Source organism: Caretta caretta, chromosome 12 (genome assembly GCF_965140235.1).
Source record: "Caretta caretta isolate rCarCar2 chromosome 12, rCarCar1.hap1, whole genome shotgun sequence".
NCBI classification, from domain to species: Eukaryota; Metazoa; Chordata; order Testudines; family Cheloniidae; genus Caretta; species Caretta caretta.
The window spans coordinates 3,778,852-3,804,216 of NC_134217.1; the positions used below are offsets into that span (position 1 = coordinate 3,778,852).

At 54.5% G+C, this 25,365-nt stretch overlaps 1 protein-coding gene across 5 annotated transcripts in view; it reads left to right on the plus strand.

The window, feature by feature from the left end:
- Positions 1-19,169, plus strand: part of VAC14 (VAC14 component of PIKFYVE complex) — a 202,426-nt gene extending 183,257 nt beyond the window's left edge. For 3 of the 5 annotated variants that reach the window (XM_048816824.2, XM_048816825.2, XM_048816828.2), the window contains 2 exons: positions 8,179-8,329; positions 18,163-19,169. In XM_048816824.2, coding sequence (XP_048672781.1) covers positions 8,179-8,329; positions 18,163-18,325 — 314 coding nt within the window. In that variant the 3' untranslated portion in view covers positions 18,326-19,169. The remainder of the gene's footprint in view (positions 1-8,178; positions 8,330-18,162) is intronic. The other 2 variants (XR_007352308.2, XM_048816826.2) reach the window with 2 other exon arrangements.
- Positions 19,170-25,365: the final 6,196 nt, after the last annotated feature.

The following is a 25,365-nucleotide window of genomic DNA, read 5'->3' on the forward strand; positions in this document are numbered from 1 at the left end:
TGGGAGTAATCTGAATATTGCTGTGATCCTGGTGTAAGGGGCCATCTATGGCAAAGGCAGGCTTGCCTAGGTGTCAGGACAGATCGGAGTGCCCAAGGGGCTGTCTGCGTCTCCCTGATGAGACAGTTATAGTGCCCGAGGAGTATGAACGTGACAAGTGGTTGGTGAAATCTAAGACTAGAACTCCCCGCCGACGGGGGTGGGGCCACATCCCAGGACTCTGCCCAGAGGTTGGTACTCTGGCTCTTGAGTCACTGCAGCACAGCGTGGCACTCAGAAATGCTGCTCACATTCTTGTTGTTGTTGAAGAATCGAAGTGCTGGTTTCTTCTTCACTCCGCTGCTGCTCTGTCTGTGTCTTGTAGCTTGTGCTATGCAGTAACTAGGAAGGGCTGTGCCATGTTCACAGCTGGCGAGGCTTTGGGGTAGGCCTGGAGGCGTTTCTTCCATTCCAAAAGAATCTGTGTTGATGGCACAAGCCACCTAGCCCTCTGCAGGATTTCTGCACTCAATTTTTTCTAATGCAGGTGGTGGCAGTTGTAATCCCTGCAGGGGTTGCTTGATTTCGACACGTGTGTGTGCTGTTCCTCTTCTGGGAAATTCATGGTGCCATGCTATTCAGAAAAGCACTTCTGCAAATGGCATCATGCAGTACCATGTCTGTGGTGTCTCACTGCCTCCGGATCAAATCAGACATGCTCAGTGTATAAGAAAGATGGCTTTTCCTAATTGCTGGAGCTGCAATCTTGGCTGGAATCTGAGAGTCAAGCTAAGTGCTTAGAGCTTCTCTACACATGCAGTTATTCTGGAACAGCTATTGCACCTTTAAATTCACAGCATATCTGAAGGATAGACAAGCCCTTAGTCTGGTGCCTCATACATGGCTGCAAACTTACCTTCCTGTCACCTGTGCACCTGGAGGTGGGATTTGATTCTGTGGTTGGAATTGTTAACTACATTCTGTTTTTGATTGAACAAGGAATTGAATCCATCTTCCTTCTCTTGGCTGTGTTGGCTCTGCAGGGCTAGAAGGTAGAAACCAGTTTAACTCTGTTGTGAGATGACTAAACCATTCTAAACACGGAAGAATCCCATGCACTGCTATAGGCTGGGGACCGACTGGCTAAGCGGCAGTTCTGCAGAAAAGGACCTGGGGATCACAGTGGACAAGAAGCTGGATATGAGTCAGCAGCGTGCCCTTGTTACCAAGAAAGCCAACGGCATATTGGGCTGTATTAGTAGGAGCATTGCCGGCAGATCGAGGGAAGTGATTATTCCCCTCTATTCGGCACCAGTGTCAAGGTTCCTTCCCCACTCTGAACTCTAGGGTACAGATGTGGGGACCTGCATGAAAGACCCCCTAAGCTTATTCTTACTAGCTTATGTTAAAAACTTCCCCAAGGTACAAACTTTGCCTTGTCCTTGAACCCTATGCTGCCACCACCAAGCGTGTTAAACAAAGAACAGGGAAAGAGCCCACTTGGAGACGTCTTCCCCCCAAAATATCCCCCTAAGCCCTACACCCCCTTTCCTGGGGAAGGCTTGATAAAAATCCTCACCAATTTGCATAGGTGAACACAGACCCAAACCCTTGGATCTTAAGAACAATGAAAAAGCAAAGGGATCATTAAAGAAAAAGTAAAAGAATCACCTCTGTAAAATCAGGATAACTGCCTTACAGGGTAATCAGATTCAAAACATAGAGAATCCCTCTCGGCAAAACCTTAAGGTACAAAAAGACACAAAAACAGGAATATACATTCCATTCAGCACAGCTATTTTACCAGCCATTTAAACAAAAGAAAATCTAACATGTTTCTAGCTAGATTGCTTACTAACTTTTTACAGGAGTTCTGAAGAGCGTTCCTGATCTGTTCCCAGCAAAACCATCTCACAGAGAGACAGACCCTTTGTTCCCCCCCCTCCAGCTTTGAAAGTATCTTGTCTCCTCATTGGTCATTTTGGTCAGGTGCCAGTGAGGTTATCCTAACTTCTTCACCCTTTACAGGTGAAAGGGTTTTGTCTCTGGCCAGGAGGAATTTTATAGTCCTGTATACAGAAAGGTGGTTACCCTTCCCTTTATATTTATGACACGCCCCCCAAATCACAGATAGGGTGAAACACTGGCTGTGATTTCTTCTTGGAGCTCTAGGAGAAAACAGAATTAATAAGACACATGCACCTCTAAATATACTACTAACTGTATAAAGACTAACCATATTTTCCACATCTCAAGGACAATTTTAACCAGTTGATTCTGGGAAACTTTCTCAGGAGAGTGCATCAGCCACTTTGTTAGACGTTCCTGAGATGTGTTGGATGTCGAAATCAAAATCTTGGAGAGCTAAACTCCACCGAATAAGTCTTTTGTTATTTCCCATGGCGGTATGAAGCCACTGTAGCACAGCATGGTCGGTTTGCAGGTGGAAACGCCGTCCCCAAATGTATGGGCGTAGCTTTTCCAGAGCGTAGACAATGGCATAACATTCCTTTTCACTGACTGACCAGTTGCTTTCCCTCTCAGACAGCTTCTTGCTGAGAAACATGACAGGATGGAATTCTTGATCCGGTCCTTCCTGCATTAAAACGGCTCCCACACCATGCTCGGACGCATCTGTGGTTACTAGGAACGGTTTGTCAAAGTCTGGGGCCCTTAGCACAGGGTCAGACATGAGTGTCGCTTTAAGCTGGTTAAAGGCCTTCTGACACTCTTCGGTCCACTGAACGGCATTTGGCTGTTTCTTTTTGGTTAGGTCTTTCAGTGGGGTGGCGATTTGGCTGTATTGCGATACAAATCACCTGTAATAACCAGCCAAGCCTAAGAAGGATTGGACCTGTTTCTTTGACTTTGGGACAGGCCACTTTTGGATAGCATCCACTTTGGCCTGTTAGGGGGTTGATAGTTCCTTGACCAACCTGGTGTCCAAGGTAAGTCACTCTGTTTAGGCCCATTTGACACTTCTTAGCCTTAACAGTTAGACCTGCCTCTCTTATGCGCTCGAAGACTTTTTGTAGATGTTCCAGGTGTTCTGCCCAGGAATCTGAAAATATGGCCACATCATCAAGGTAGGCGACTGCATATTCTCCTAATCCTGCTAGAAGATCATCTACAAGTCTTTGGAAGGTGGCGGGGGCATTTCACAGTCCAAAAGGGAGTACATTAAATTCATACAGCCCGATGTGTGGTGAAGACTGACCTTTCCTTGGCGGATTCATCTAGCGGTACCTGCCAGTACCCCTTGGTTAAGTCCAAGGTAGAGATGAACTGGGCCCGTTCCAGTTTCTCCAATAGTTCATCTGTGCGTGGCATTGGATAGTTGTCTGGGCGAGTTACAGCATTTAGCTTATGAATGTCCACGCCAAAACGTATCTCCCTATCTGGTTTGGGAATTAGAACCCCTGGAGCTGCCCATGCACTGCGGGAGGGGCGGATTACACCCACCTGTAGCATATCCTGGATCTCCCATTCTGTAGCAGTTTTAGCTTGAGGAGACACCTGCTAAGGTTGGACTTTAATTGGGTGAGCATTGCCTGTGTCAATGGAGTGGTATGCCCGTTCAGTCAGTCCTGGGGTGGCTAAGAACGTCTGCGTGTAGCTAGTGCAGAGCTCCTGGATCTGCTGTCACTGCATATGCCTAAGGGTCATGGAGAGGTTCACCTCTTCCACGCCACCAGCACTTTTCCCTTCGTAGTAGACACCTCTTCAGGCCACTCAGTGTCATCTCCTCCCTGGGCTGTAAACTGACAAACCTTTAATTCTCTGGAATAAAAGGGCTTTAGAGAATTAATATGGTACACCTTAGGCTTTTGGTTGGAGGTGGGGAATTAACAGCTCCCAGGTGCTCTTGGACTGTGAATGGCCCTTCCCACAACGCTTCCATTTTATGTGCCTGGAGCGCCTTTAAGACCATGACCTGGTCCCCTACTTTTGAAGGAACACTCTCTGGTATGTTTATCATACCAGGCTTTTTGCTCTTTTTGAGCATTCTCTAGGTTTTCTTTAGCAAGGGCTAAAGAGGTTCTGAAGGAGATTTGTAGGTTGGTTACAAAGTCCAGAATGTTAGTTCCTGGAGAAGATGTAAATCCCTCCCATTGCTGCTTCACCAACTGTAATGGCCCCTTAACCTCGCGGCCGTATACAAAGTCAAATGGTTAAAACCCTAAACTGGGATGTGGTACAGCTCTGTAGGCAAAGAGCAACTGCTGCAACACTAGGTCCCAATCATTGGAGTGTTCATTTATGAATTTACGTATCATGGCCCCCAAAGTTCCATTAAATTTCTCCACCATGCTATTTGTTTGATGGTGGTGAGGGGTGGCAACCAAGTGATTTACCCCATGAGCTTCCCAAAGGCTTTCCATAGTTCCTGCCAGGAAATTAGTTCCTGCATCTGTGAGGATGTCGGAGGACCAACCTACCCTGGCAAAAATGTCTGTTAGTGCCTGGCACACACTTTTAGCCCTGGTGTTGCTTAGAGCTCCTGCTTCCGGCCATCGGATGGCAAAATCCATGAAAGTTCATATGTACTGCTTTTCTTTGGGTGTCTTTTTCGGAAAAGGACCCAGAATATCCACAGCTACTCGCTAAAATGGAACCTCAATGGTGGGGAGTGGCTGGAGAGGGGCTTTGACCTGGTCTTGGGGTTTTCCCACTCTTTGGCATACCTCACAAGGTTGGACATAGGTAGAAACATCCTTGCCCATTCCTTCCCAGTGGAATGACCTCCCCAAATGGTCTTTGGTCCTGTTCACCCCAGCGTGGCCACTAGGATGATCGTGGGCTAAGCTCAAGAGCTTTACCCGGTACTTAGTTGGAACTACCAACTGTCTCTGAGGATCCCAGTCTTCCTGGTGTCCATCAGAAAGAGTTTCCTTGTATAAAAGTCCTCTTTCTACAACAAACCTGGATCGATTAGAAGAGCTGAGAGGTGGTGGGTTGCTCCGTGCCGCTATCCAAGCTCTCTGGAGGCTTTCATCTGCTTCCTGATCGGCCTGGAACCATTCCCTTGATGCTGGAGACATCAGTTCCTCATTGGATTGTGGACCTATGCTTGGTCCCTCTGGAAGCGATGCAGGTGGTAGGGCTGTTTCTGTTGACTGTGAACTGCTCTCTGCTGGTGCACTATGTTGGGGTTCAGGCTCCTGCTGAGCCTCTTGTGTAGGGTTATCTATTGGTGCAGGTTCGGTGGGGCCCTCTGGTGTTGGGGTTGCAAGCACTGGATTCAGTGCTGGCAATGGGTCTGGTGCTGGTTGTTCCGCCGGTTCTGGTTCTGGGACTGACTCTGTCTGGGTCTCTGGGACTGGATCCACTACTGCTGTTGCTGACGTTGGCATGGGGTCCGGTTCCATTACCTCTGACCGGGTCCTGGTAGAAGTTTCCAGAATAGAGCTAGGTGTGACAGCTTGCTTAGCCTGGCTCCAGGTGACGATTCCCACATGATTGGCCAAGTCTTCCCCCAACAGCATGGGGATGGGATAATCATCATAGACTGCAAAAGTCCACGTTCCTGACCAGCCCGTGTACTAGACCAGCAACTTGGCTGTAGGCAAGTCAAAAGAGTTTGACTTGAAGGGTTGAATCATCACTTGGATCTCTGGGTCGATTAAATTGGGGTCCACTAAGGAAGCATGGATAGCCCTCAGTTGTGCTCCGGTGTCCCGCCACATGGTTACCTTCTTCCTGCCCACACTCACAGTTTCCCTCCGCTCTGAGGGTATCTGGGAGGCATTTGGGCCTGAGGACCTCTGGTGTGATTCCAGTGCAATGAACATTCCAGTGTAATCTGTTGGGGTTCTTGGGGCAGTTGGCCTTTACATGCCCTGGCTCATTACATTTAAAACATTGTCCCGCTGACGGGTCACTGGGGCGAGGTGGGTTGCTGGAGAACGGTGTGGCGGGATGATAAGGTGTCTGGACTGTTCCTTGGGGCTGTAGTTGGGGCCTTGGGCTGCCCCCAGTAGTAGGGTGTGGTCTGAGGTTGTCCCTTCTGGTATCCACTCCAACTGCGACCAGGATTGTTCCTCTCTCCTCCCTCCACCCATTTTGTTCCGTTTTGCCCCTTCTGATATTCGCCCCAACTGCTACTAGTTTTTTTTCTTTTCTGCCACCTCCACCCATTTGGCTCCAATCTCCCCCGCCTCGATTACAGTTTTGGGCTTCCCATCTAGGATGTATCTTTCTATTTCCTCAGGAACACCCTCTAAGAGCTGCTCCATTTGCATTAGGAAGGGCAACTCTTCTGGAGATTTAACTCTTGCTTCTGATATCCAGGAATCCCAATGTTTCACAATGCGGTAGGCATGTCGGGTAAATGACACGTCTGGTTTCCACCTTAGGGCTCTGAACCACCGACGGGAATGCTCGGGTGTTAGCCCCATTCTGACTCTCGCCTGGGTTTTAAACAGTTCATACTGGTTCATGTATTCCTTAGGCATTTCAGCTGCCACCTCAGCTAAGGGTCCACTGAGCTGCAGCCTCAGCTCTACCATGTATTGGTCAGTAGAGATGCTGTACCCAAGGCAGGCCCTTTCAAAGTTTTCTAAGAAGGCCTCGGTATCATCGCCTGCCTTGTAGGTGGGGAACTTCCTGGGATGTGAAGCGGTACCTGGAGAAGGATTTCTAGGGTTTGTTGGTATATTCTGCCTTCTCCGTCTCCAGTGCATGCTTCCTCTCTTTTTCCTTTTCCTCCAGTTCTTTTTCCCTTGCCTCCATAGCTCTCCTGTGGGCAGCCTCTTGGGTTTTTTCTGCCTCTTTCGCTGCCTCCAGTTTTCTCCTCAGCATGCTTCCTTTCAGGTGAGGCCACACCTGGAGTATTGCATTCAGTTTTGGTCCCTTCACTACAGAAGTGATGTGAACAAATTAGAGAGTCCAGCAGAGAGCAATGAAAATGATTAGGGGGGCTGGAGCACATGACTTATGAGGAGAGGCTGAGGGAACTGGGGTTATTTAGTCTGCAGAAGAGAAAAGTGAGGGAGGATTTGATAGCAGCCTTCAACTACCTGAAGGGGGGTTCCAAAGAGGAAGGAGCTAGGCTGTTCTCAGTGGTGGCAGATGACAGAACAAGAAGCAATGGTCTCAAGTTGCAGTGGGGGAGGTCTAGGTTGGATATTAGGAAACATTTTTCACTAGGAGGGTGGTGAAGCACAGGAATGCGTTACCTAGGGAGGTGGTGGAATCTCCATCCTTAGAGGTTTTTAAGGCCCGGCTTCACAAAGGCCTGTCTGGGATGATTTAGTTGGGGTTGGTGCTGCTTTGAGGAGGGGATTGGACTAGATGACCTCCTGAGGTCCCTTCCAACCCTGATATTCTATGATTCTGACTGAATACAGCAAGGAGTAAATCTGTGGAATAGAAAAGAGCTGCTTTGCAATGTAGAACTACATCTTAAACTGGATATTTTGTGAGCAACCTGTTTGCAAGGTGGTGAAGGGATGTGCAGCAAGGGGTGGCCTAGAAAGGAAATGGCAAAGGGAAACCATCCAATCAACTGACTCTGGTAGATTTTGCTTCCCAAAGCAAAAAGGAGAGGGGTCTGTGAGCTGCAGACCCCCATCCTTGGCCTGGGTTCATTGGCAGGGCTGTGGCAGGACTCGTTCTGCAGTTGGTGCAGGAATCCAAATTCAGGCTGTGCCTGAGAAATGCCATCACATCCATGCAGAGACACTGCAGCAGGAGCTGGGGAAGGTGGCAGGCCTGCAGGTCAGGGACAAAAGCAGTGGATTAGAGGGGTGCCATTGTGCCAGCCCAGTGACCTAGAAAGGAGCATGTCTTCCTGACTCAGATCAGGTGTACTGCTTCTGGAAGCACATGCTTAGCAGTGGGGGAGGGTGGGTAGCGCACAAAGCCTCTGACCGAAGTTGCCGTGGCATTAGAGGTGTTGGAAGGGGACTCCCGCCCATCACCCCTGGGTGTTGGAAGCAATGATACATGAAAGCAATCTTTGGGGTAGAAAATAATGGGACCTTGCGGGGTTGTGCTTGCCAGGCCCTCTGAAAGCAGATGAGTGCATGGCACCCAGGAGGTGCTTTTCTGGGCCAGCTGGGAGAAGTTTGGGGTGGTTTGTAAAGAACGACCCAGATCTCTCTCTGAACCCATGCAGAGGGTTTGGTGGGGGGATCTGGCTGCCAGATGGACGGATTGTTTTCACCTCCATTGATTGCCTGTCTATTCTGGCCACAGATCTGCGCTTGCAGCTGCTGGATGTGAAGAATAACCCCTACCTGATCAAGGCTCTCTACGGGCTGCTGATGCTTCTGCCTCAGAGCAGTGCCTTCCAGCTCCTCTCCCACCGTCTGCAGTGCGTGCCCAACCCCGAGCTCCTTCAGACCACGTGAGTGACACCAGCTGGGGGAGTAACTCCTTGATACCGCACAGGGAGGCTGGGACTCCAGCCCCCTGCAGAGACTGCCCTGACCTAGGGTTCCTGTAGCACTAGAGGCATTGGGAGCGCATGCTGTCCTCTTGCGTTCCTGCCAGCCATGTATGCGGTATCCTCAGGGAACGGGCACAGCCCATGTTGGTCCTAACCCTAGAGCTCCCAATACGATATGCGCCTGGCTTGGCAACATCCCTTATGAAGGCCCATTCCTGCAGGTGCTGAGCCGCCTCCACTCCTTCAGTGATGCAGTATGGGCTTGGGCCCTCGCAGCCTGGTGTAAGGTGCGGGGAGGTCGAAGGGCAATCCTGATGAGGAAGAATAGTGACATCGTGGGGGGGGGGGGGTCTGTGCTCCGTTGTGGAGTGGTGACCTATGCACGGGACACAGCTAATTGTATTTAGCGTGGCTGCCCTTATATTTAATACAAAGCCATGACCTGTCGGGATTGAAGGGCCTGAGACTTGGCTGCTTGCATCAAGATGGAGCAATGCATGCTGGGACCTCATGGGCTCGAGCTGCCACCTCTGCAGTGGTAGTTGGAGAGAGACACGGGCAGGGGCAGGGGTTCATAGCAGAGCAGTGGCTGCGACTCTCACCCTCCGGTAACATCACTGAGGTGCCAGGGCACCTCTGCCTTCTGCAGCAGTCGAGGGCTGCAGAGCAGCCTGCAGAGCATATACGTGCGGGGCTCTGGAGCATTAAGGCCTATGAGCCGTTTGGCAGGCCAGGCCGGACCCCTTCTCTGTGCTAGCAGCAGCAGGGCCTTGCTCTGAGGCACCTGCCCGCGGAGCTGGGTGTCAGGCCTGAGGCTTCCTCCTGCGCGCGCTCCTTGCCCTGTGCTGTGGAGCACTCGCTCAGCTTTTGTCTATATTTGGTAACCCTTGGAGGGCTGTGCCTCATCCACAGGCATTTGGCATCCGGGATGGAAAATTTCACTTGCAGGGTCTCCATGGAAACAAGCAGAGCCCTGGAGAAGATTTGCACTGAATGGAGACTGGCGGATCTCCCATCAGCTGCCCCAGCTTGTTAGGAACAGCCCCTAGGAGCCTACCCTGGGGCTGCCTGCCCCAGGCTTGCCTGGTGTGCACCAGCACCAGGCGTCGTGGGGAGCCAGCGCGTCTCGCACTCAGCCTCCTACGCTGAGAGCTGCTTCAGTCCTTTTCCCGCCTGCAGCTGAACTAGCCGGCCACTGCAGTGCACACACCTCGCTAGCAGCCCTGCGAGTCTGATGGGCTGCTCGGCCTGGGTTACTCTGGCCTTTGAGAGCCATTGATCACCTTTGCCTGCTCTGCCTCTTCTTTGCTGTCTTGCAAGCAGTCACCTGCCAGGGATGTATCTACTGCTCTTGTCCCCTACGCTGCTGGGCAACACCACAGCCCCTCAGTGCACCTGATTCTGGTTACGTAGGAGCTCGGGCTACATGATTATAATGGCCCCTTCTGGCTTTAACTCTACGGACTGGCTGGGATGCTGCTTAGGGGGCAGGGACCTAGACATCAGCTGTGCAGACTGGGCCAGGAACCTTAGCAGTGCCCAGCCCGGGATGCCCATCTAATGTATACCGAGCCAGCTCTGCATCCTGCTGCAGGCAGCGAGCTCTCCAACCAGAGTGTGTATCTCTCCAGCTGGGCACAAGGCTCAGCAAGGGGGGGCTGACCCAGTGACCTAGTGGCTGGTGCCCTCCAGCTTGGAGCCAGAGATCAGGGCTTGCCTTACTGCTTCGCTCTTCAGGCTGGCCCAGGATGGCCAGATTCTGATCCTTGCTGGACATCTGTCCATCTTGGTATGAAATCTCTGGAGCAGAATGCAGCTAGGGCTGAGGGTGGCCAGTCCTAGGAGAGGGAAGGTGTGGCATGCCAGGGTCTCCAGCCAGTGCTGTTAATTCTTCGCTACCATAAACTGGTACCGGGCATAAAATTTCCCAGTGTATGTGGCTCTCCTCTTCTCTTGGCAGTGATGAGGCATCTCTTGGCTGTGGAGGGCAAGGTTCCTAGGGACATCTTCACCCTGCCCCAAGTCAGCCCACCCCATCTCCGTTCAGCTGGGTGGCCCCACTTGGTGGGGAAGTAGCTCTTTCAAAGTCCGGGCTAATGAGGTGGGAGGGGTGCTCCTCAGTGGCAGCACATCCCTTCTGGAGACATGAAAGGCTTATCCCTCCTCTGCAAAGCCATGGGGACAAAGTTCCAAGATGTGCAGAAAGCAGATCCTTGCTTTTTAACTAGTCCCTAGGCAGGCTGCATCACGCTCCCCAGCCTGTGCACTCAGGAGCATTGGCCTCTGTTCTCAGCCTCTGTTTTTTCGAGTGTGAGCAGTTATATTTGTGTGTATGTTCAGGGGGAGGGGTTTCCTCCCTTCGCCCCTGACTACCGGGCTTTTGGAGCAATCAGAGCTGCCAGACAGACTGAGCATCTGATTAACTGTGACCTACATTCCATTAAACATTGAAGCCCGCTTTCATAACAGACCAAGCTGCCCCTCCTTGGGGGAAGCCAGCTGGGGCAGAAGCAAGCCGTGCGGGAAAGTTGTCGACCCACTGGCTGGGCAGAGATGCCTAGCGGGTTTTCCATCCCCATCAAGGTGGCCCATCTCCTTTGTCTGCACTCCTTGTATGGATCAGATCTCTTCTTAAACATTTCTCTGCAGAGAAGACTGTTGCATTGATCCCTGGATGTGAATTTCCCTGGGTTCCCCAGTCTGACCATCACTGAGCCTTGGGTTAATCTCTTAATCCAAGAGTGGGGGTCGGCACAGGAGAGCTGCACGTCCATTCTTCTAGTTTGTTACAGTTATGCATCCATTGCACTAGACACAAAGTGAGAGACCATTCCTGCCCCCACAGCTTTACAGTCTGAATAGACAAGACAAAGTGTGTGTGCGGGTGGGGGAAACTCAGGCACCGAGGTGTGCCTCTCACTAGCTCACCCAGCAGGCCAATGGCACATCTCAAATTAGAACCCAGGACTGCCAATCCAGTGTCCTACCTGTTAGGCCATGCTGACTCTCATGGTTCCTGAGGTTTCAACTACCATGTGGCAGTCTTCGTCAAAGAAACACCCAAATCCAGAGAGAGCAAGCCAGAACCGTGCCTGAAACAGACTTTTTGCAGCATTTAAAACAGCCACAGCCTGGTGGCTTAGCATGCTGGCCATCCTGCTCTGGGGGGCCAGGTTCACAAGTGCCATAGTCCATGTGAAAGGGAGCTGGGTGTTGTCACTCCCTGTAGGCTTTACATCTCCAAACTGCAGCACAACTGGCCATCCCGAACAAATGTATCCCGGCCTCCAGCATGTCCTTCCTCCCGTGGAGGGTCTCGCTGCTGGGGGGGATTCTGTGCCCCATTCCTCGTCTCGGCCTGTCTGCTGAGGGGCCAGCAGTGATGGAAGTGGCCACCTATCCCCTATGAACAAGACTGAGGCCATCAATTCTTCTTACATGAGCCTCCAAGGAGCTGGTAATGCACTTTGGTCACTAGGATCAGAGGCCAAACCCCGTGGCAAAAGGCTCGTTGCAGGTGCCCTGAGTTCTCCAGTCCCCTGGGCCATCCCTTCACAGGACTGGAGCAGCCGTGATGGCGCTGCAGGGGTGCGGCGTTCCCGTTGGCACCTGCCGGCAGTACTTGGTGCCTGCCCAGATGACACTTGTCTCAGGCTAGTGCTCTTTGCGCTTCAGCTTCACGGACGCTTGCCCCCAAGTAAATGCCAATGGCAGCCCAGTGCAGTGTGCTGGAGGTGACCGGCTGTCAGCTGGCATTGTGGGGCTGTACTCTGCTGGGCTCTTTGCCTGTGACCCAGCAGCGCTCCTCTGTCCTCCAGGGAGGAACACTTCTCTCTTTGCCTCGCGCTCTTCCCCGCAGCCTCTGAGCAGTGCAGGTGGAAAGCCAGGGACAAGGAACTCCCCCAACCTCAAAGCATTTGTTTTACGGTCCTGCCCCACGGCACTAACCCAAGGTGGACACCATACTTGGCCAGTGGGACTGGGCTTGTGGGGATACTGTACCTACCAAGGGAGTAGCAGGGGCCTGTTGCCCCACACTTCGCTAGTGATCTCAGTGGAGCAAAGGGCTTAGCAGAACTTCATCCCCTGAGTTTAGTGGAGTAGTGTGGGGTTGGGGGATCAGGAAGTGTTACTTCTCAGCGCGTGGTCTTGGCAGCCTGCTCTGTTACGTCGCATCCACACTGGAGTGGGAGCAGAGCCAGCCAAACCAAGTAGATCTATGGCTTTAGAGAAAATAAACAGTATGCTGTGGATGTGATAGACACCCAGGTAATCACATGGCTTCGGCCCATGAGCCCTGCCTGCTCTGACATCCCAAGCACCAGGAGCCGGATCAGCTTGGCCACATGTTTCCCACCACTCCAGACTGTCTGTCTGTACCGCACCCAGCACAGTGGGGCCTTACCATAGCACAAGTGTGGAGGGACCTTGGCAGAGCTTGGGGAATGGGGGACTAGGAATGGAATACACCAGCCCAGTGTAGACGGGACCTTGGACAGACATGCTCACCTTCAGCTGGCCAGCATGGCTTCCTTGGAACAAGGAGGCCAGGAGGGAGAATCAGACGGGGCCCTAGGGACCCTGTGAGACGAAAGCCATGGCAGGAGCTTCCCCAAGAACTGCATGGCACTGGCAGGCAGAACATAGCCTAGGTCAGTCACTTGGCTCAGCATGCCTGGCTCTGAAGGGAGCATTAGCCGCTTGCTAAGCAGAATAGCAGTGTCTGTTCCCGCCCCCTTCCGGGGGACCCCAATCAGTGCTGACCTCCCAGCAAACTGGCCCCTTGCTGCTTGCCACCTCCTTGCCCAGTGGTTCTGTCTTCCCAGCCACGGAGCAGGTCCCGAAAGCTGAGTGGAGATGCCCCAGCCATCAGCTGGAAACAGGAACTCAAGCAGCATCTGATTCAGCAGGAGAAACTGGGCCATTCAGCGCAGTCTGTCTAAGCATTTCGGAGATATTCTCTGCGGCATGTAGTGGGTGACTGAAGGGTTAATCCTTCAGCGTGGGGTTGTTTTTTCTTCCCCTTCTGAGCTCCTCAAAGCTAAACAAACGGGCCCTGTCTCTTTCTGCCCCTCCTCCGTGAATCACCTTGTGTGTGTAGGTGGGGGTTGTTGATTTCCCAAATGTCAAGCTCTGCAGATTGTCCTTCCTCCCCAAAGTATCCAGGCCAGGGGAAACCCCTCCTCCTGGCAGTGTCTTAGCACGGCGGAGTGGAGGAAGCCCTACCTCAGACACACATGCACCCGGCCCGCAGACCGTGTCTCAGGTTTGCTCCTAATTCCAATTAATCTCAAGGAGACAAACGCTCTTTATTATCTGGCCAAGTACAGCTTCCTAAGCAGTGCAGCCAGAAGCAGAACTCAGCCAGCAGGAGCCGGGAGGCGGGGTTCCCGTCCTGCTGTGGGAAAGGATTAAACACTTGCATTGGAGTGCCTTGTGCTTTTCCTCTCCTGGAAGAGCAGGGCTGGTGCACAGCATGAGGAGCCTTGGTGGAGCTGTGTGGGAGGAGACGCAGGCTGGAAAGCCGTGTGCGCGTGCATTATCCTCCTCTCATCTGTGCTCTTACACTTGGATTGCAAGTTCTTCAGAGCAGGACTGTCTGTACCGCACCCAGCACAGTGGGGCCTTACCATAGCACAAGTGTGGAGGGACCTTGGCAGAGCTTGGGGAATGGGGGACTAGGAGTAGAATAGCAGGGGGTGCCTGTCTGGATGGAGGGGCATCAGAAGAGCTCGGGGGGGACTAAGTGGCATAGTGGGGGTCAGGTCTGGGTTTAGGGTATTGGCGGAGCTGTAGGAGGGGTGCTCTCAGGTTGGAATTACTCAGGGGGCTGCAGGTCTGGATTGAGGGGCATCGGTAGAATCATAGGACTGGAAAGGACCTCTAGAGGTCATCTAGTCCCGTCCCCTGCACTCCTGGCAGGACTGAGTATTACCTAGAAGACCATCGCTGACAGGTGTTTGTCTAACCTGCTCTTAAAAATCCCCAATGATGGAGATTCCACAACCTCCCTAGGCAATTTATTCCAGTGCTTAACCACCCTGACCGTTAGGAAGCTTTCCTAATGTCCGCCCTTGCTACAATTTAAGCCCATTGCTTCTTGTCCTGTCCTCAGAGGTTAAGAAGAACAATTCTTTTCCCTCCTTCTTGTAACAATCTTTCATGTACTTGAAAACTGTTACCAGGTCCCCTCTCAGTCGTCTTCTCCAGACTAAACAAACTTAATTTTTTCAGTCTTCCCTCATAGCTGGTTTCTAGACCTTTAATCATTTTTGTTGCTCTTCTCTGGACTTTCTCCAGTTTGTCCCCATCTTTCCTGAAAGGTGGCGCCCAGAACTGGACACGATACTCCAGCTGCGGCCTCATCAGTGCAGAGTAGAGGGGAAGAATCACTTCTCGTGTCTTGCACTGAGGCAGGTCACTCAGCGCCTGTTTGTGCTTTTGGGTCCCTCCCTTTCCCAAGCACCACACTCGCCACCCCCGTAAATCAGCTTAAGCCTGAGGGAGCTCACTCTGCCAGCCTTGACGCACAGTGCCATATTGCCAACGGGCGATCCCTGGCCCTCCTTCGTCCAGCAGTACATACAGCCGTGGAGCCAGCGCTCGGGGCTGGTCTCCCTGCAGCGTCGCCCTGGTTTAACTTCAGGTGTGAATCTAAACAAGCTTTAGGGCTGGTTGACACTATAAACGTACGTCAGTATAAGTGTCGCTCGGGGTGTGAAAAAGCCACCAGGTACCCAGTCTGCGCCCCAGTGTAGACAGCGCTGTATTGGCAGGAGAGCTTCCCCACTGACATAGCTACTGCCACTTGCAAGGGAGGCGGGAGGAGTTCTCCTGCTGGTGTGGTGGCTTCTTCCCTGGAGCGCGACGGGGGTAGCCGCACCACTGCAGCATCGTCAGTGGACACCTGCCCTCGGTCAGACCAGTCCAGGCCCATGGGTGGGGGGAGGCTCTTATTTCTGTTTGGCATAAATTGCTTAGAACTGGGTTGAAATTAAACCGCATTAAATCAGAACCAGCATGTGCCCAGCGCCTTTTGCACTGGCTCCACTAACCCAAGGCAATTTGGGTGTAGCCAGGGCCTCAGAATTCAAAGCAGATGCTGCTAAGTTGGCTCCTTCGTGATCCACGCAGCTTATTGGCAGTTGAAATGCACAGGGCTTGGTCTCCTCCTGGCATGTCCTGGGATTCGTACCTGAGAACTGGAGTCTCCCACCCGGGATCATCTGGTGAGCGTCGCCATGTACTGCTGCAGTCACTGCTTGGCTGCCCTCACAGCAAGGGAGCTTGGCCTGTGGTTAGAGCTGCTGGCTGACGGTCAAGGCTCCAGGCTCTATTTCCAGTGCTGCCGCTGAACCACCCAGCCTGCCACTGGTTTTAGCAGAGCACACATGGCTTTTGTGGGCGCTGGCGGCAGGAGATCAAGTGCTTTGACCTTCTTTGTCCGGAGTCCCCTTGAGCCATCCCACACTAGCCTGGATCTGTGCGCCCTTAGATCAGCGCCCGCGAGAACCCCAGGGGAGAGTTCACGTGCTCCCACCGAGCACTAGGCCAGGATCTCTCCCCCAGCAGGGGAGGGTGGTGGCCACTGAGTTCAGCCCATGGCTCCAACCAGGCAGAGCTGCTTGGAGCCTCAGACCACTTCCCCCTCCAGCAACTCGTTTTCTCCTGCTCAGGGACAGGTCCCGGGTCCATCAGCAGTCCCAGCCCTGGGCAGACTGTCCCACCCTCCTGGCTCTGTCCCAGACAGGCTCGCATGCTCTTCCCACAGGACAGTCCCACCTCTCCTGCTCTGCGTCATGGGCTGCAGCTGGGGTCCATCTGAGCCATAGGGCCCAAGTCCCAGGCTGCCCGGATCCCCCTTCCCAGGCAGCGTGTCTGGCTCCAAGCCACATGTTCCTGCATGTACATTTGTCTCCTCTTCTTGTACCCTGACCTACCCCAGCCCCGCTAGGAGTAGGGAGGGGCTGGGGCTGAGCTTCCCCCAGGAACCCTGACACTATTGGCCCCCTTTGTTGTGATGTCAGCTGCAGCTGGGCCAGGCACTGGGCGTGGGGGATAACATCGGACTGTGCCGTCCCTACCCCTGCCTCCCCCACTTCTGGGAAATGATGGGAGCTGGGGTGGGGCGAGAGCCTGGCTCATTGTGCTGATCAGCAGGGTGGGGCACACGGGTGAGGGCAGCATGCTCTGTGGGGCCAGGGGGATGGGCACATGTGGCAGAGGGGGGCTGGTGCATGCACCATCCAAGTCAGGGTTTGGCCGGCCCTGCTGGAGAGGAAGGGGAGGTGCAGTCGGACAGGAGTGAAGAGCCAGATGGGCTTGGGCGGCAGCCAGCAGGGTTGTAGGGCAGTGGCCTTGGTGGGGGTGTGGGGCTAGCTTTGAAAGGACATGAGGCCACAGCCCGGCTGGGTGCTCTGGTTCTTGGTCCCACTGGGGCAGGAACTTCCCTGGTGCTGCGCAGCAATGAAGCCTGCGTGCTTCCTCAGCGTCTGGCTGCAGCACCTTAACCTGGTGTGACCTTCCCACTCAGGCGGGCTGGCCTGCGCTGTTGTCCCAGGGCGCTGACCTGCTGAGCAGCTGCCTGCCGCACTGTCTGCTCTGCTGGGAAATGCCTCGCCGTGTGTGGTGGAGCTGGGGCTTTGCACTGTCTCCGCATAACCCTGGGATTGAAAACCAGCCTGGTGCCCACAGCTTGCTAGGCCCCCTAAAATGGGAGGGCACGTCACATGCCGCGAATGGCTCCTGAGTAACCGGACACGCAGGGCAGCAGCTCTGTCTGACACTGCTGGTGTCAGCCCCACCTTCAATCTGAGACCAGTGCTAGGGCCAGACCAGGCCTCTGCAGCTGCCTCCTGTGCTCCAGCTGGGCTCTGCCAAACTCCTCCTGCCTGGCCTGGGGGGCATCCCTGGTTCCAGTTTGGGATCCCTCTGATACAGACCCAGCCAGGCCCCGCGGTTTGTATCCCATGGAGGCTCCTGTTGCCAGGTGAAGCCAGCTCTCAGGCAGTGAGGTGCCAGGGCACTGAACTCCCCACCAGGCTTGTCATTGGGGTGGCTCCTCCTGGCAGGCATAGAGCAGAGGACAAGCCTGGAGCACAGTGTCCCCGGGAAGCGCCTGGCACGTCTACCCCCCGAGGATGGCAACACCAGCAGGTGCAGGTATTGAGCATTACTCCGCAGGGTGCTCCAGCTCCTCCCAGTCTCTGGATGGTGAGCAGTGCAGTTTCTGGAGTCCAGAACGCCAGCCAGCCACCTGGAGCCTAGCTCTGCTGAGAGCGGGAGTGGCTCATAGGACGGGGTGCTATCAGTAGTGGGGGCAGTGCTCTCCAGCTTTCAGGAGAGATTCGCATCACCCCTCTACTCCAAGCCTCTTGCTGCTTGGGCCAGTTAGCTTGGCCCAGCATCACTCTGAGCGCTCTGATCCGTGGTGATAGATCGGTTCACCAGGGTCTTCACTTGCCCCGTGCACTTGGCCGGTTCACTAGAAACGTAGGGGATGGACAGCAGCATCACTGCCGTGATACCCAGTTTCCTCCTCCCTGACCCCTTCTCAGCTGCTTAGCAGCCCTTGGCCTGCTCCTAGCTGTAGGCTCTTCCACAGTCGTTGCCCAGGCGTCTCCCTGCCACCCAGGCTGAGGGGGGCGTGTTTTGTAGTGGAAAGCACAAGCGTCTGGCCCCTGGGGCAGGGAGCTTCAGTATGTGGTGTCTGTGTGGGGGTGGTAACAGACTGGGTGCTTGGCACACACCATGCCCTCTCATCTCTCTCTCTCTCTGCTTCCTCTCCCCAGGGACAGCACTAAGACAACCCTGGGCTTCAAGAAAGCGACCCCCACCACCATCGACTACCTGGAGCTGCTGCAGCACTTTGAGCGAGTCCAGAACAAGCACCTGGAAGTGAGACACCAGCGGGTTGGCCGGGGAGAGCCCCCAGACCGAAGGGTCGTCCTCTGAGCACCAGCCACCGCTGGCGTGCATGGAGACAGTGACCTGGGGAGGGGAGCCGGAGAGACCTGGTGGCTGCCATGGGTTCCAGGGTGTCTGATCCAGCGGGGGTGCTTGTTCCAGGGGAGAGGCGGTGGAGGTGGCCACAGCGCTCAACTGGGGAGGATCTCCAGAGACCAAGCCGGAGCCCAGCACCCCAGCTGCACAAACTTCCAGAGCATCACAAGCAAGCATGTGGGGAAGTTGTAGGAGGGGACTAAAGGGACAAATGAAGCTACACGCTCCCCCCACCCCACATTCTGCCTTACTAAGCCCTCCCTGGCAACAGTCAGCTGATGGCACAGCCGGGCCAGTAAGGCCAGAGGGAAGACACGTAAAAAGCATTTTCTGCTACCTCCAGCCTCAAACAAGCATTAGTGTCTGTGGGCATGTGACTGGACTGGCCTCACCTCCCTGTTTCTCTCCTCCCCCCCCTCCACCACCAGGCAGGCAGGCAGGCATGTGCTGCAGTCCCGAAAGGAAAGCCGGCCTCTGGTAGCTGGCTTCTTGGATCTCAGCCATCCACTGCCCTTAGTTCCCTGTGGCAACAGCACTATCTAATCCTCCAGTGCTCTTGGTCCTGTGGACGTGCATTCCTGTGTGTGCGCGTCACTCAGCCGCCTCTTGTCACCCCCCTTGGACCCACCTCCCTCTAGTACGTATGGCAGTGCAGCCTTAATTCATAGCCCCCTGAAAGCATCACGTATGTGTATATAGAGGAGGGGTTCAGTCCAAGTCAGAATTCTAGCCTGAAAATAGATTTGTACCAATGTAAAAACTTCCCACATTGAAATAAAAGAATTATGGCAAAGTCCCTGCCTGGTATCTGCTGCTCCTTGGGGGAAGGCCCCCAGGATGGTCATCACCTGGACTGAGGCTGCCCTCCACACCCACTGAGCCCTTTGGGGCCCTCTCCCCTGGCTGGTTCCGCATCCCCCAAACTTTCTACATGGGTTTGAGATTTGGCCCATGTCTGCCATTTGTTTCCCAGGCAAAAGAAGTGCCCCTTCTGCATGGCAGGGTCTGGGAGGGATGATCCACATCAGTGATGCTGAAATCCTAGGAGGTAACTGCAGGTCCAGTAGACGTGCTCGGGTCCCAGAGCAGGGCAGGCATGGGTTCGTGACCCACACTGCCGCAGCTTCTCTGCTCTGGGGCCAGAGCTAGCCAGAGTAAGGCCATGTCTTCACTGTTGGCACTGCTCGGCACCTGAGCTATGCTGCTATCGCACCTGGCGTGTAGATGCAGGCTGCAGGGCCAGAAGTGGGTTTTCCATCACTCTAGGAACTCCGCCTCCCCAAGCAACAGTAGCTGGGTCACTGGAAGCCGCTTCTACAGGGCGGGTGAGGTTGGCAAAGTTACGGGGCCCAGGGATTGGACTTCTCACACTCTGTAGCTGTGTCAGCCTAAATGTTCAGTGTCGAGCAGGCCGAAGGAGCTGCAGTCACATCCTGAGATTGCAGGACCGACGTACCCTGAGGAATGAGCTGCTGCAAACGGCCACTGAGAAGCCCTGGCGGAGTTGCTCGGAGGAAGCTGTGAAGTGTGAGCAAACTGTTGCAGGGCTGAGTGTGTTTATTCCTCAGGCAAGCCAAGAGCCCAGGGGTCTGTCTGCTCCAATAGCGGCCAGTGTCTGAGGAAGGGGAAGGAGCCCCTGGGGGCCGGCTATTCCGTTACAGGGAAGTCTCTTTCCAGCTCCTCTCTGCCAGTGCTTGACCTGGGTGTGAAGCAGGAGAACGTATAATCAGATGGTCTCATTACCCATAGAAACATTTAATCCTCATGCTGCCCACTTCCTTCCCCACCCCACCCTGCACCCACCCGCTCGCTCCCCTCTTGGTTGGGTTGGTCACAACTGCAGCAGAAATGCGTCTTTCCCCTGGGCAGCCTGCTGCTCTGCTGGGCTTAACTTCCTGCCAGTTGCTGGATGAGTGGCATTTCCTCACCCCTTCCCAGCAATATCCAGGGCTCCGCAGCACCAGGATCCAGCTTGTGGTCTAATCTCCCGAATTCTCACCCTCCTCCTTGTGTGACACAAGCTAGCAAGAAGCAGCAGGGCCACTGGGGGTTATGTCTTGGGTCCCCCCCTTGCTACGCCCTCCAGAATTGGAGAGGATTCTGGGCAGCCCAAATCAGAAGACCGAACAGGATGCAGACAGTGTTCCGGGTTCCAAGGATCTATTTTTGGTAGGGCCTGTATCAGTGCCTCCCAGCACGGTATGACCTTGTAGCTCAAAGCAAGCGGGAGGGCTTTGGTGCTTGCTCTGCAGCAGGAGTTAACTACAGATGGCCCTTCCCAGAGCGGTGCTGAGAGCTGATGCACGGAGATGGAACAAGGCCAGGTGTGGTTAGGGGGACTCCGTTAAGGGGGCAGCTCCTCTAGAAATGACCGTCCTCTGGATGACTTGGAGTTGTCCTGGGGTAGGTGGGAGGCTGAGGAATACCATCTCCCTCTGCTTTTATGGCTGCTGCTTTCTTTAGAGTGGGGCTGGCTCATCTTAATAGCCCTGTGCTGAGGATTGGCTTGCATAAAATAAATCCATTCCTCTCAGTCCTGAGGAAAGATCTTCAAAAACCTGTCCTGGTGGGCTAGTGTCAAGAGTCTAACCTCCAGGAGCCGAGTATCTGCTGACGGGAAGGGCTCCTTTAACCCCCACTGCAACCAGTGGGAGCCCAACTCAGCACCATGCAGTCAGGCCAACCACCCACTCCAGAGCCCGTTGAAGTGAGTGGGAACGATCCTGTGGCCTTTAGATAAGACCGTAAGCTTCAAAGGGCTTTGCAGATGCCCAGAGCCTGTGTGTCGGAGCGGGCTCCGTTCGCACACATGGCTCTCCTAGGGGTAGAGGGTCAGGATCTGTCCACCAGTTGGAGAGTGGGGATCAATTTTGCACACCAGCCCTTAGAACCACCTGTTCCTGTACCCTGGAGAAAGCTCAGTGAGCCCCCACCCCCGAATGGGACAGGCTCTCAACCTGCCTGCAAAATCCAGATGGGCATCAGCCAAGCTCAGACCCAGAACCGAGCTGCCCCTCTCTGGAAGGGGTCAAACCCAACATGGGAACAACCCAGAGCTTTGCACAGCCCGCCCCCCCTCCAAGCTCCAGGTGTGTCCCACTCCAGCTCTGACCATGGCCACTTGGGCCGACCACTGCATAAAGCCCTATCCAAAAGCAGGGCTGAGGCGAGAGTGGTGGAACTGGGCAGGCAGCGGGCAAGGGCCTTCACATTGCGTGTCACAGGGATGCAACAGGGCCAGGCCCCCACCATAGGCTGTGCTGATGAGTGTAATGAAGGGCTGCCCACTGGGCAGAGCTTCCCAGGGTCAATGGCACAGCCGTGTCCCTTCGTGGTGGGGACAGGCAGATGTCAGGCGTGGTTTGCCATCTGCAGTTTTGATGAGCGTGATTGTGTGACAGGCCTGGCTGGGGGAGAGGGAACAGGGACCTAGGTTGGCTGTCTGCCATCCCCCCAGCCCCATTTCCAATAGGTCTGTAACCCAGGGAGTGTGTCTGAGCAGGAGGAGTGGGCGAGCGCTACTGGGCACCGGATACACTATGGGCTGGCCGTTCGGCCTGCCGGAGCCCCTCCACCTGTCTCAGTGGCGCAGTGAGGAAGGCTGGGGATTATGGAGCGAGAGCCTGTCCCAGGGCATGGAGCCAGGGTCCTGCGTATTCTGAGAGGGAGTGTTTGGGGCCATTGCTGTGGCCACCTGTCCTGGGCTTTAGACCTCTTGAGATCTGCATTTCAAGTGACTTCCCACAAGCCTTTGGCTAGAGCAGCAGCTGGCCCCTTGTGTCACAGTTCAGGGCAGCTCTAGGCTCCCGGCCCTCAACTCTTGTGGGCAGAGACCTGTTCTTTCCCCTCTGACCGGGGTGTTTGCAGGTCGCACAGCTCCGTCTACACTGTTATCCCCAGCAGGCCGCGCTGCCTGAGCAGGCTAAGGGTTGCTCGTTGCTTTCTACTCAGAGGCTGTAAACAGCATAATTGCCTGTGCGTATATGGTACCATGCAGCTCTCTCTAAGCAAGCGCATTCTTCTTCAAGTGCTTGCTCATATCGATTCCAATTTGATGTGCGCTCGCTGCGTGCACGGCCGTCGGAAACGTTTACCCTAGCAACACTCGCCGGGTCGGCTGTGGAGTATTCCAGAGTGGCGCCTTCATGGCACTCGATATGTACCCCAGCCGACCCAGCGCTGCCTCAGTTCCTGCTTACCGCCCATGATGGTCGTTGGAACTGTGGAGTCCTGCTTCGCTTGCTCTCCACGCTCCCTAGCATTATAGTTAATAGTTTAATTTGGTTTTTACTTAGTGTTAGTTGGGTTGGGGGGCTTTCCCCTCCTCTCCGATTCTTCTTCTTGGGCTCATGCCCAAAGCTCCGGGATTCAAGCCCTACAGTTCCTGCTCTAAGCCCATGCCAACGGGCAACCCCCATGACTTTTGTTTGAAGTGTCTGGGGGAGGCTCATCAATCTGAGAAGTGCAGGATCTGTGAAGGATTTCGTCCTCGGGCTAAAAAGGAGCAGGACTTTCGTTTAAAGCAGCTTCTCATGGAGACGGCTCTTAGCCCTCAGCCTCCTGCAGTGCGCCAAGACCCAGCACCAAGTGCCTTGGTGCACAGCGCCCCAGCGGCGGGGGCTGCTCCTCAGTTGGACTCCGACCAAGACCCCTGGCACCAACATTCCCGGCACCGCAACCAGTGACATCGTCCCAGCACCTCTCCCATTCTGGGCAGAAGCAGCACCAGAAGCCGGAAAAGGGTAGCTCACCTTTCCAGAGACCAGTCATGAAGGACACGTATTTCCACATAGCGATTCATCTGGCGCACAGACGCTTCCTCCGCTTTGTGGTCAACCGCAAACACTACCAGTTCACTGCCCTTCCCTTCAGACTTTCCACAGCGCCCCAGGTGTTCACCAAATGTATGTTGGTCGTGGCGGCCTTCCTCCATCGATGATGGATGCAAGTATACCCTAACCTCGACTGGCTAATCCGGGGTCGCACCAGAGAACGGGTGCAGTCCCACCTCCACCTGGTCAGGGACACGTTTCTTCGGCTGAGCCTCTTCCTCAACATAGCAAAATCGACCCTAGAACCGACCCAGAGAACAGAATTCACCGGGGCAGTTCTGGGCTCCGTTCAGGCATGAGCCCTGCTATTGGATGCTCATTTTCAAGCTATTGTGGGTCTCGTCCAGAGCCTTCAGAGCTTCCCAACCTCGTTGGCAAAAAGTGGCCGAGTCTTCTCGGCCACATGGCTTCCTGCACATATGTGACCAGGCACGCCACGCTCCGACTCCGCCCGTTGCAAGCCTGGCTCGCTTCAGTCTTTCGCCCAGGTCAAGACAGCCTGAACTTGGTGGTCACCGTCCCGGAGCAGGTCCTTGGTGGCTAGATCCCCGGGTGGTATGCAAAGGAGTCCCTTTTCACAGTCCACAGCCCTCCTTGTCCCTGGTCACGGATGTGTCAGCCCTGGGATGGGGCGCCCACCTTGGAGACCTTCAGACACACGGCCTGTGGCCTCCATCCATGCTCTCCCTTCATATCAACATCCGGGAGCTCATGGCAGTGCACCTTGCCTGTCAGGCCTTCCAGGAACGGCTACAGGGTTGTTGTGTGGTGGTCCACACGGACAACACCACAGCCTTGTTCTACATCAACAAGCAGGGCGGCCCGCCCCTCTCCCCTCTGTCAGGAGGCCGTTCGACTGATAATTCTGTATAGCCCGCTCCATTCACCCGGTGGTGTCCTTTCTCCCCGGGGTCCAGAACATGTTGGCGGACCGCTTGAGCAGGTCCATCCGCTCCCACAAGTGGTCGCTCTGACTGGATGTCATCCACCCCAACTTCCAAAGGTGGGGGTTTCCCCGGGTCGACCTGTTTGCCTCCTGCAGCAATCGGAAATGCCCAGCTTTCTTCTCCCTCCAGGGTCACTGCCCTGGCTCCCTCACAGACAGGTTCCTGCTTCCGTGGACTGGGCACCTGTTTTACACTTTCCCTCCGTTTTCCCTTGTGCACAAGGTCCTGCTCAAGGTTCTCAGGGACACGGTGCAGGTGATTCTGGTGGCTCCGGTGTGGCCCAGACAGCATTGGTACACTGTGCTGTTGGATCTGTCCGTGGATGCTCCAGTCCTATTGCCTCTGCCATCCCGACCTGCTCACTCAGGATCACGGTCGCCTCTGCCATCCCACACTGCAGTTTCTCCACCTCACGGCATGGATGCTGTGTGGCTGAACCCTTCAGAGCTTTTGTGTTCAGAATCCGTACAAGTACTGATGGGCAGCAGGCAACCCTCCACTCGAGCCACGCATCTGGCGAAGTGGAAGTGGTTTTTGTGTTGGTGCGACCAGCAACGCACATCCCCTCTCCAAGCACCAGTGCCTCTCATTTTGGAGTACCTCCTAGACCTGAAGCAGCAGGGCCTGGTGGCGTCCTCTGTGAGGGTTCACCTCATGGCCATCTCGGCCTTTCACCCGGGCGTGTCTGGCCGCTCTGTCTTCGTCAATCCAATGGTTAGTCAGTTTCTCAAGGGCTTAGACCACCTCTACCATCAAGTCCAGCAGCCAGTCCCCATATGGGACCTTAACCTGGTCCTTTCAAGACTCATGGGGCCCCTGTTCGAGCTGCTGGCCACATGCTCCCTCTTTTATCACTCTTGGAAGACAGCTTTCCTTGTCGCTATCACGTCAGTGCAGCATGTCTCCGAGCTGAGGGGCCTTACCTCGGAACTGGCTTACATGATCTTCCATAAGGGTAAGGTGCAACTTGGACCTCACCAGGCTTTTCTTCCCAAGGTGATGTCGGCCTTCCATACCAACCAGGACATTTTCCTGCCAGTTTTTTATCCAAAACCGCACACTGGTCCCCAGGAACGGTGGCTGCACTCCCTCAACATCCATTGGGCCCTTGCCCTTCTACATCGAGTGCACAAAGCAGTTCAGGAAGTTGGCCCAGCTTTTCGTTGCGGTGGCAGACCAGATGAAAGGACTCCGGTCTCCTCTCAACAGATCT